General features: G+C 39.8%; 1 protein-coding gene across 2 annotated transcripts in view; it reads right to left on the reverse strand.

Moving 5' to 3' along the window:
• Positions 1–6,377: 6,377 nt before the first annotated feature.
• Positions 6,378–12,161, reverse strand: part of LOC123967457 (junction plakoglobin-like) — a 128,259-nt gene continuing 122,475 nt past the window's right edge. Inside the window, exons 9-12 of one of the 2 annotated variants that reach the window (XM_046043554.1) lie at positions 10,546–10,665; positions 9,627–9,845; positions 7,304–7,343; positions 6,568–6,586 (exon numbers count right to left, since the gene is read on the reverse strand). In XM_046043554.1, the coding sequence (XP_045899510.1) occupies positions 7,326–7,343; positions 9,627–9,845; positions 10,546–10,665 (357 nt within the window). In that variant the 3' untranslated portion in view covers positions 6,568–6,586; positions 7,304–7,325. Of the gene's footprint in view, positions 6,587–7,303; positions 7,344–9,626; positions 9,846–10,545; positions 10,666–12,161 lie in introns of both variants that reach the window. The other variant, XM_046043555.1, reaches the window with a different exon arrangement.

Below are 12,161 nucleotides of genomic sequence, written 5' to 3' on the forward strand. Positions count from 1 at the left end.
GCCAGCCTCTTTAGCAATGACCTTTTGTGTCTTGCCCTCCTTGTGCAAGGTGTCAATGGTCGTCTTTTGGACAGCTGTCAAGTCAGCAGTCTTCCCCATGATTGTGTAGCCTACAGAACTAGACTGAGAGACCATTTAAAGGCCTTTGCAGGTGTTTAGAGTTAATTAGCTGATTAGAGTGTGGCACCAGGTGTCTTCAATATTGAACCTTTTCACAATATTCTAATTTTCTGAGATACTGATTTTGGGGTTTTCATTAGTTGTCAGTTATAATCATCAAAATTAAAAGGAATGAACACTTGAAATATATCAGTCTGTGTGGAATGAATGTATACATTATACAAGTTTCACTTTTTGAATGGAATTACTGAAATAAATAAACTTTTATATGAAGTAACTATATGACCAGCACCTGTATCATAACGTTTGCGTAAATATGTCCATTACCAGAAGGGGAGACAAAGTGTTCCGTGCTGCAGTGTGTTTCCCTTAAAACGCAGCTTCATCTGCTTGTGCAAACAAAAAAACCTACATTCAATATTAGTTTGCGCTCACCAGTCCATCGGATATTACCTGAAGCATGGGAGGAAAGATGGAGAACAGACAAGGGATGATGGGGGAAGGCTAGTAGATTTCAAAATTGATGCTGGGTCTTACATGATGCGCTGCCTTTCAGTATTATCAATTTAAATCAATTAAGCAGAAACTCATTTTACATCATGAAGTAGTTTCAGCTTGGGGACTTAGCTACAGTAAACACACAACCAATACATCACAAGTTAAAACTACATTGAATTGGTACAGTATAAATAATGTACGTGCATGAATTTACATTCTGAATGTGACAATAAGTGCTCAACAATGGTATTACTGTTATTAACTGAAATTATTGACAGATTTAACCTCTCTGCCGACATCTTTTGTGTCCACAGTGAGTTGCATCTGCTTTAGCTACAATTTAGCCAATGTGTGTTTAAGAGAAGTAAAGTTATTGTAGTGTTGTGTTTAATTAATACAGCATTGTTTATTGTTATGGTTGTCTCTGATGGGTATTGCTGGAGGCTTCCACTAAGGGTGCCAAGAAATTCGGCAGTAAATATTCTTCAGAAAGAAAATTCACCATTTGATTAAATCATCTGAAAAGCGGCACTGGTGTTTGTATTGTCAAGTCTAATGGTTGTGTTTCTACTCCCAGTCCTGTAATTGACATAAACTGTATGGGCACTTAAACCTCTGTAATGTTACAGTCCGGTCAGATATCTATACCTTACTATCTAAATATTGTTTTTGCTGCAAATGTCAGGAATGTAATTAAACTGTGGGTATTTAGGGATGATAGGGTGTCATATGTGAGGATCTTTTGAACATTTAGGAGAAGCACAACTTTCTGTTTCCCTTACTTCTCTTCTCCCTCCCATTCTTATTCCCTTTCCCTCTCTCTCCATCTCTCTGTCTTTCTCTCTGCCTCTGACCTACTCTACTCTCCGCTCTGTAAAGCTGCCTTATAAAGTCACATTGTCCACATTCCCATTGCACGTCATTGAACTCCAGTATACCAGTTCATTAATATAATCTGCCTGAGCTGACAGTGCTGTCCGACTGAGAGAGAGAAAAAAAAAGGTGCGTGTGTGTCTGAACACACACAGAAACACACAGAAACCAAAACGTATTACCAATCAATCCAACTGTTATTGAAATATGTCTGTCTGGACAGACTGATCATCCAACCGACCAAGATTGCCATCCTTCCATGCTGCTAGCATGGCTAATGGACGGTACACATGCACTACATACTATATGCTTTGCTCCATGCGGTATTAGTAGGGGAGTTGGAAAGTTTGTGCATCAAACTTCTTTAAAGATTAAGCATTAGTTTCAATAGCATTAGTTTCAGTAGTTTTATAGGCTATCATGATCTTGTCTGATTACCAGATGAAATTAAAAGATCTACAGGCAACAAGGTGAAGCTAGAGCCCTACAGCTGAATCTGAAGGCTGATGATGAAGGCATATGTTTTAGTTTGATCTCAATATGATGATTTGTTATTGTACAGCATACTGCGCTCACAAACACTCTGGTCAAGGTTCCACAAGTCTGACTTTGCTACGTCACTTATGTATGCACACGCAAGTACAACATAATGAATGCCTGTTTGAAAGTGCAATGTTAATGTTAAGTGCAATGTAGTCAGACAACACGTCGTACAAACTGCTCTGGCCATAAAACTATGCTAACTGAGTCCCAATTTGCTCCTGAAGGCTGTCCCATCAGTGTGTGAGTATGTGTGAATAATTAGTTTCTGATGAGCAGTTGGCACCTTGCATGGCAGCCTCTGCCATCAGTGTATGAATGTGTGTGAATGGGTAATGTGACATGTAGTGTAAAGAGCTTTGAGTGGTCGGAAAACCAGAAAGGTGCTGTAAAAGTACAGACCATTTACCATTTAACCTTATTCTTTCATAAAATATATTACACTGCTCAATGCATCTGTGCCCTGTAGATGCAGTATGTGATTTTCTCTGCAAATCTGCCTGTCACTGTGTTAACCTCCCCAGCAGGGGGCAGCAGTGCACAGCGCTGAAAGTTGACATTTTAACTAAAACATTAAGTTTAATTTGCATTGGAATGCCAAAATCTGAGTCATGCTAGACTGCAATTGAAGAGGCTTTTAGTGCATTCTGGATCAGCAGATCTGAAACTCACACACACGCACGCGCGCGCGCACACACACACACACACTCACAAAGTGAAACATTCTAATGCAACTGGAATGAATTTAGGCAATAAGAACAAATCGTGTGTGTGTGTGTGTGTGTGTGCTTGTGCGTGCGTGTGTGTCCTGGGTGGAGGAGTTATATAAGACTAAAGAGCTGACTTCAAGTTTAATAAACGGAAAAAGAAAACAAATGTAAAGATGTGTTATAAAGAAGTAAAGTCTCTTTAACCAGCTTCCTCATATCCTACCATATAAATGCTTATGACACTGAAATTTACCTGAAAATAAGTAAAACCTGAGCTCAAATGAATACCTTTTCAAAAAAATAGAAAAAACAATTGAAAACTTACTTTGATTTGAAATCAACAACCGTTTGTCTCATGAATTTGTTTATATGTCATACCAACTTACAAAGAAGGCTCTGGATGATCTTTGTCAAGTCTGAGACAGTAACTGGTGATGTCATCAGGGTCTTGGTTTGGGCTTGGAGACTACAAATGTATTATACAAAACCTATAAAACCAATTTGGGGTGCAAAGTTTGAAGAATGGGCCTTTTAAGGTCACAATTTGATAGAATTTCTGATTTAAACTTATTATTTCAGCATCTGTCAAAGCAAATAAAACACTAGCTTGCAGATTTGTCTGATTCCCAGGTTTGAACCCACAACCTTCTTGCTGTGAGGCAACCACCATGCTGCCCATCAAAATTATATAAATCATTTAAAATGTCATAAAACTTATTTCACCAGTCAATTAGGAACTGGTAAAGACAATAAGTAAACAATAATAAAAGTCGCTAGATGGCAAAAGGGTACTTTACAACAACAGCTTCACTTTCCTCATCTGCAAAATGCATAGACTGTATAAAAAAAGTGGCCTTAGCCATCCTGATGTCACCTGTTGGTTTGTGGGCTACCAATAGGGCTGAATGATTTTATAAAATAATCTAATGCGATTTAATATGTGATATGAATTTTTAAGCTCTTTACCTTCATTCATAACGGACAAGCAGTAAATCAGTGTATAGTATTACCAACACAATATTAGATAAATTAAACAAACAATGTTCTTTCTTGTGGGTCAGGCCTGTGTTATGATGAAATTAAGTGATGCATGAATTGTATGAATTATTATGAATAATGGTGGAGAAGAAATATCAAATTTTAATAATATGAGAAAGATAAATTGAGAGTCGTCAATGTATTAAATAATATGAAATTATATCATCAGGTAGGCCTACAGACAATAAGAAAAACTAAGTTCACCACAGTGTGTTATACAGCAAGCGCTCGATACAAAACTCACAGCTCAACCACCAATTAATGAGTCCTTATCTCAGTTCATATCTCCCAGGAGTCCATCTTTTTCTATCCCAGTAAGGAAACAATAAATCCTCAGTTCAGGTTCAGTTCAAAAGTTGGCCAAAAAAAATAAAACCATGTGACGCCTCTCGTACTTAATAGAAAAGTTTAGTAATTCTCTGACAACACCAGAGTTCCCCACGATGCTGGTAAGCAACGCACTGGCTGTAACTCGGGATAGACTGGGCCTCTTTTGAACTTGTGGTTTGAAACACCATTTGACAGATATTTCCTGACTGATAACACTGACTGGTGGCTGTGTGCGCGTGACGCAGGCGCCGGTCACCACAATACGCTTGTGTACCTTACTACACGTGTATTTCTGTTGTGCATTTTTCCTGTCCGTCAAAAGTCCCGATGATTTCACCCACCACCGCCACCAAATTACCCACGGGTGGCAGATGCAACTTTCATTCCCTGTGTGACACTGTAGTGTCAGCTTCTGTCAAGCAACAAGTCAGCAAAATGTGCAAAGTTGATGCTTCGTCTGCAGAGTGCTTTACTCTTGGGTGTCATGCGACCAGAGTGCAATTGCCTTTGTGATTACAAAATCTTGTTTTATCACATTGCGATAATATTGCAAATGCAATTAATCGTTCAGCCCTAAATTTGAAACCTCAAGGCGGCTGTGGGGGTAGAGCGGTCATCCACTAACATAAGGTCGGTGGTTCGATCTGGCTTCCCCAGGCCATGTGTCAAAGTGTCCTTGTGCAAGATACTGAACCCGAAATTGCTCCCGGTGGCATTGCCATCGGTGTGTGAATGTGTATGTATGTGTTCATTTCTGTTTCTGATGGCACCTTAGCCTATGCCATCAGTGTATGAAAATGTCTGAATGGGGTAAATGTGATGTAGTGTGATGCTCTTTGAGTGTGCGGAAAGACTAGAAAGGCGCTACACATAGCAAAACATGTACAAATACAGAACATTACCATTTGGCATTTTGGCCATCTTGTTTTTTTGGAACCGGAAGTGACCATATTTGGACGAGAGGGTGGTGCTAGATAGCTTGGTTAGTAAGGTGCATCCGTATTTTGGGATGCAAATTTTGGCTAATGAAAAACAGGCTTAAAACAAATTTACCAGAAAAAATGAACAGCAGACTCCTTAGAGTGTGTTTTAGCACAAGCAAACGCTGAACAAGACATATTTAGGCGACCAAAATGTTGCAATTAACTTTCATGAAGAGAAAACACACTGTGAAAGGGTCAAAGCTCTTAGTTGCATCTAAAAAAACAAGTTCATAGCTCTAAATGTACACAGTCGAAAGGTCGCTGTGGTAGCGACTTGTCCATCATGAGGAAGCCACACCCTAAAGCATACCCTGCTTTATCATCTATTTTCCTCTAAATGGGACCATAATTTACTAAATGAATATCCTGCTGTGTTGAAGACGACTTGTAACCAGCAACTGAGACCATAAACTCATGAAATGTGGTTAATTAATGTATCTGGCAAGTTGCAAAAATGTTGATACTGGATGTATAAGTGAAATGTTCACTGACATCTTTTTTTAACAAAAATATCCGATCTTTTAAAACAATATCCAATCATAGAGATTACAGCATTATTCAACTTTTTAATGGTTATGTTAACGCACTGGAAGCATTTGTTTACTGTTAGGGAAAGGTCATGGTCTTGGTTTAATAGAAAAGGTCTGTAGTGACTTGAGACAAAACCTATTTATTCACAATCAACCGAAACCATGATCTTACCCTATCTTTAACAAAAGTGTTTTTGTTGCTTGACCATAACCACAAACACGAGTCAACCCTGGTCTCTGGTGTTAAAGTCAAAATCAGTACATTGGCTGTTGGGGGCAGAACAGTTGTATACTAAACGGAATGTCAGTGGTTCGATACCCGGTTCCCCCACTCTGCGTGTCAACGTGTCGTTGGGCAAGACACTGAACCCATCATGTGTGTGAATGGGGTGAATGTGATGTAGTGTAAAGCACTTTGAGTGGTTGCAAAGACTACAGAAAAACTGTGCCCACATACAAAAACAGGCAACATGAAAAATTATAGGTGGAGACAAGTAACTGCTAAAGCCATGCACTAGCAGAGCAGTCTTGTGCTTTCACTAACATATTTTGGAACAGCATATCACCAAATAGCTGTTACCTCCACATGTAAACCCCAGTATCCTCTTCAGTAGAAGCACAAAGAGTTGTTAGTATTTTCTTCACAATATGGTACAACACATGAACGGAAGCAGCACATTTTTAATGGTTTCTTTCTGAAAATAGATGGAATTTTCTTTGTTAAATAAATAATGGCTTTGGGCATTGTTTATCTCCCCACCATAGCTGTCAAAAATGTCCAAAATGCTGTCCCGGATGTTTTTTAGTCTCTGGTGTTGTAAAGTTATTATTTGGTGCATTTAATGTAGCCATGAGAATGTCTTTGTTTTCCTCTTCCACCAGCGTGAAATATGGCTGATGGTAGCAGACATAAAAAACAATCAGCCTCGTTGACACGGTGTTCACATCTGATTTACGCAGAGGTCTGCACAAGAGAGAGAAACCATGTCAAACACACCAAACAAATAATGTAAACTGTCCACCAAATGTGTCTTTGGACACTGTTGACTGACGACAGCTGCAGCTGTCTTTGATGTTAATGAGCTTGTTAATGTTTTTGCAGCAGTAACCTCCTGAAAGTTGGCGGTGGATTTGTATGAGACGGTGTGCAATTTTTGACACAAAATGCATACCTCGGGCAACCAGTAAACACTTTGAGTCAGTGGCTGTTTCCCTTCCCTTTATTTACTGACTTTGAATGAACCTCTGAACTCATTTCTCATAAAGTCAGTTAAGACTTGGGGCCAATCTGCTGGGTCACTTGGTGGAGCAGCAACTGTTCCATAAGGTTCTGAGCTGCTTGTATCTGATGCTGGCTGTGCATCTCTGACTGTGCTCATTCTGGTTGAGGCTGCCTGAACTTCACCTGGGTCTGTGTGACTTGCTAAAGACTTCTGTACTGAGTCTGTGCTAGCGCTGGCTGAGGCTGGATGTGGATCCGTTGTGCTTATAATGGCAGATGATCCAGCATCTACTCTACTGACTAAGCATAGCACCTGTAAATTATAGATAACAAAACTTGCTAGATATTAATGTGATCAGCTGCATCAGGCCCATTCAAACTGGCTCCCCCAGGTTTCTTTTAATAATACATTTTCAAATATAAAATACTTTTTGTTCTCAGACTTAGCTGAATGCTTACTTATTTAGTGAGAGATGTGCATCTATAATGTCCAGTTTGCCTGCCAACAAACATTTGAATCAGTCAGTGTAAATCCATTGCTTTCCATCTTGCATTAGTACAGAGTTTTAACTTGACTGAGAGACAGACAATACTGTCTTGTTTTAAAATGATGTGTGCCTATGAGTGCCATCACATCTGTGTATTGTATGGACAGGTCCCATAGAGGTTGCTGCTGGAACGGAGTTTGCGCATATATGAACACATATATGAGCACAGGCTGACAGCCAGACAGAGAGGGATTCAAGCTAGCAAATTAACTTAACATTACTGTTATTTGCTGACATCAGACTTTGAGAGGACAGAACAAAGGTTTACCTGACTGCTATTCCCACAATTCATGCTCATTTAGTTTTTTTTCCTCTTCTCGTGCCCAGAAGGATAGTCCCTATCCATCCTCTCAACTAACTCTCAACTTCTCAACATTGACACTCACTTTGACATTAGAGTGAGGTGGGGCCTTGCTTAATTTGCGGGGCCCTCCACAATGTGCTTAGTGAGCTTAAAGGATGGTCCGGCTCTGGGCATAGTAACTACAAAATTTTAGAGGATTCCTGGTTTATTCCAGTCTGTGTTTCGATCCCACCTCAGGCCCTTTGTTAGTGAGGTGTTACTACACCTGGCTTACCAGATAACTAACTGGAATCTGATCTTTTCCAGTTCGGATCTGAGCCAATCGGTCCAAATCCGATACATGTAAGATTTTTTGAAATGCAACCTCAGTCTAGAACCTCAGATAGGAATTGATGCGACTTTGATGTCACTCTAGAGCAACTGTTGTCACAGTGCTGTGCTAGATGGTGCGGTGGTGAACAAAAAATCTCCACAAAAAGACCTCTTACTCCTCTACCTTGCTATCATTTGCACACAAATTCTTTTTCTTACACCTGAAATACACCGGATTGCAAGCTATCCTGAAAGTCACATGCATGGTACACACAGAGAGTGGGGAATATGCATTGTATCAGAAATGGTAATGAATGTAATTAAAAGGACAGAAAGTTGTAAACATTTGTCATTAATTGGAGAAATGTGACCCCGGGTGGAAGCCGTGAGAGGGCAATAAAATACAGGAGTCTATCGGGAGGGTTAGCACTCCCGTTAGCTGACAGTTCACACTTAAGTCTGATAAGGGACACATTTAAACATTAGCGCAGAAAAAACAGAATTGAGCATTACGACCTGCAGTGTGAATGTAGCCTAAGTGTCCCACCAGGAATACAAACATTATGGACCACTGCTTCAAGTACAGCCTCACAGAGCTGCTATTGTGGTAGTAGTAGACTTTTCTTTACTTGTAAATGCAACAATTCCAAAATGAATTGGTTGTGAGAATGGACATCTGATGAATGCGACAGAACATTGAATTATCATGATGCAAACGTAATTAGAATAGTTGAATCAGTTTTTTAACTGAAATATAATTAAAATTCTGTAAAAGTCTCTTATTAATCAGTTGGCACACTCAAGGCTCCATTGGGAGGCTCTAGAAATAGTTACATTGTCAGTATGCTGTTAATTTCTTTTAACACTTTTGTTATGTTCTTGATTGAACGTGGGGTTGAAACACAGCTGCTTTCAGTCCTCTCTCTCTCTTGCTTTCTCTGTTGTTCAGTCTCGGTCTCTCTTCCTCACTGAGCAACAAAACAACCAGCTTTGTAACTCTTTGTGTCTTTGTCTTTTTTTTTTAAATCTGTCTGTTTGTCTCTCTCTCTTTCTTTCTCTCTCCAGGGACACATCATGCCAGTGGGTGTTGTCACAGCTGAATTGTTTTGGGACTGAAACATGATGGGTGACGTGTGTATGTGTGTGTATATATATATATATAAATATATAATACACATGTATGTGTGTGTGTGCGTATGCTAAAACTGAGGTAGTGTCTTACGGATCATCACCTCCGTTCAGACTAGCTGCCATCACATAAATACCATCAGTGCTATTAACATACTTTCTTTTCCCTTCCTACCCTTTCCTTTCCTTTCTATCTAACCCAAAAAGGATGATTTACAATTTCCATTGCCAGTCTTCCTGTGGCTCAGGAAGATCGGCGGTTCAATCCCCGGCTCCTTCAGGCTGCATGTCGAAGTGTCCTTTGGCAATATACTGAATCCCGAATTGCCTCCGATGGCTGTTCCATAGGTGTATTAATGTGTGTGAATGGTGAATGCGTTGTAGTGTACAAGCGCTTTGGGTGGTTGGAAGACTAGAAAGGAGCTTTACAAATAGAGCATTTACATAGTATAATAATAGTATACCAATACAAACTATTCCTTCACCTTACCTTTACTACAGGCCAGTAGTGCGGCTGCCCCAGCAGCTTGACGATAGCTGGGATACCGTAGTGCACCCGCACAGCATTCTGGGCCAGCTCGGCATCCTGGTGGCGGGAGGTGAGATGACGCAGGGCACAGACTGCCGGCTCAGCAACATCCTCCTTCTCCCCAGCACGAAGCACGGCGTGGATCAACGCCTCCACACCGCCATACTGAGTCACCAGAGTCTACGGGATCACAAGTTGAAGAAAATAGAGTAGAATTGACCATCTTAATTACAGGTGTGAAGTGAAGCATCATACACAATTCATTTTTAAAACATGAAGTGGAGAGAAATATAATAATAATAAATAAACACTGAGTGTGTGTGTTTGTGTGTGTGTGTGTGTCCAGGCTTGAAAGGAAGGAGAAAAAAGTCAATATCAATATGATATATGGCTTTTGTAAATTGATTTTCCTCAGGTGTACAGAGTGCAGATGGTCTTAGGTGAACACTGTACATATAAACTGGATTCTTTTATTAACAAAATATTGTAGCACAAACTCACACATACACCCAAGAGCCATATAGGCTTTTATAAATTCAAAAAAGAATTGGAACAGAAGACGCAAGAACAGATTTTTAAAAGCTTGATGGCACTCAGTGCAGTGTTTTCTCTGATCATGTTGAAAGCAAAAAGGAAAGGTGTGCTGTGTATTGTTGAACTTCCTGAAATGTAGCCTCCACAAGGTAATTATTATCTCAAAATCTTCTGATGACTGTGGTAAAAATTTATGACTTAAACAGACTTTTTAATTCAGAGTAATGAGAGCCACTTTGTGTCATCACTGAAGAATGTTATAGTAGCAGATCATGGTTTGGGAACAACATGTTCATCTGTTGCATATAGTTGAAAGGTTCATATAGCCTATCTCATTATGGGTTACCTTGTTGCGTGAGTTATTACAGGTGAGGTTGGACAGGATGCCAGTTGCGCAGGTCAACATGTTGACGTCATCTGAGCCCAGCTGGGTGACCAGTATCTGCAGGAGGCCGTCTAACCCCTCCTACAGAGAGAGACCAGTGGGGACAGGCAGAGAGAGAGAACAAATGAAGAAATCATAGCAATGATAGCTCGGCCTAAGTATACTGTAGCCTCCACAGAAGGGTTAGCAGTAAAACAGTCTTGCAGTTAAGCCACTGACATTATAATCATTATTTCCATCTCATATCTTTCAAGTTTAACTTTTTTTTCACATTTTCGATCAAATACTGGAAATAAGCTATTAGCATGCCTGTAGGCTAAAGGAAGGTGAAGACACGTTTTACAATTTTAACATATAACTGATGCACTCTGGTGGATAAAAATAGATTTGTTGTATGTTGTTCAGTTTTTCTCAGTAAAACAAATTGACAAAACCCCTGCCCCCCCCCCCAATTTCTGGTACCTGTTGTTTGGCCTTTAAAAACCCTGTCAACTCCCACCCATAATCATACCTGACTACATTTATATTTGTGTATTCTATTAAATTAATGTCTTGCTTAGATGCATTATTATGACATGTACAGTATGAGAATTCTAGCCCATTATTTCAGCTGCAGCAGCTGTGTGTCGGAAAATTCGCTCCTCTTTCTGTGGGAATGCACCACAAAAATCAGTTACTATATGACTGAAATTACCAGTATTGAGAAATGTGTTAAAGAGCCTACTGAAGAAGACCTTAAGGCTATCTTGACTGAAAATTGTATCCTTATGCCTGTATCCCCACCAACATCTCAAAAAAGTACACCTTGAGTTTAAGAGAACTGGACTTATAAGAACTGCAATTGGAAGATAAGCAAAGGGCAAAAGGGTAAAGCTATGTTCCATAGAGCCCATTCCTCAAAGCCCATTCCCACTGTCTCTCCTACCTACTTCAACAGTCTACTTCATCAAAGTGAGTTTGCTGTTTCTTGTTCTCATGGATGGCTTTCTTTCTCTTGTCTCTATTTAGCAACTGAACTTGTGAAGCAATATCCATTTTCTGTTTGTATTGCTACCTTGTCAAGAGAGATCACTGCAAAAACTTTAACTCTGAGATTGCACTTTTCGACACCTCAGCAAAAGATGACCTGAAGTTATTTCCTCACCTGGGCTGGTTTGGTATCGTTGTGACTCACTGTGTGCCAACATGACCAACAAAGCTGATTCTGATTACGTAGACCTACTGGCTCTGTAGGCAAACTGCAGGATGGCTAACATTTCTCACGTTTTACTTTTTGACATTATTTTCATTTAATTAACAGAATGGTGCAAAGGGTGAATGAGACCACCACCAGGCCAGCTCCTGTCCTGTTGACAACCAGATCCATGATGATCCTATGATTGGTCGCAATGCCAGTTACTTGGTGTAAAAAATAGGTCACTACTAGAAAACTTACATGATTTTGAAAATACATACGCGACCTGAACATTATTGATCAGAACTCAAAATATGCCTCTTCCAAACCATCTACACTGCTTTTAAAGTCCAATAGTATTGCTATCATTGCCAAATGTATTGCAATATCTACAAAGTAACAC

The sequence above is a fragment of the Micropterus dolomieu genome, linkage group LG02 (assembly GCF_021292245.1).
Source record: "Micropterus dolomieu isolate WLL.071019.BEF.003 ecotype Adirondacks linkage group LG02, ASM2129224v1, whole genome shotgun sequence".
Lineage (NCBI taxonomy): Eukaryota > Metazoa > Chordata > Actinopteri > Centrarchiformes > Centrarchidae > Micropterus > Micropterus dolomieu.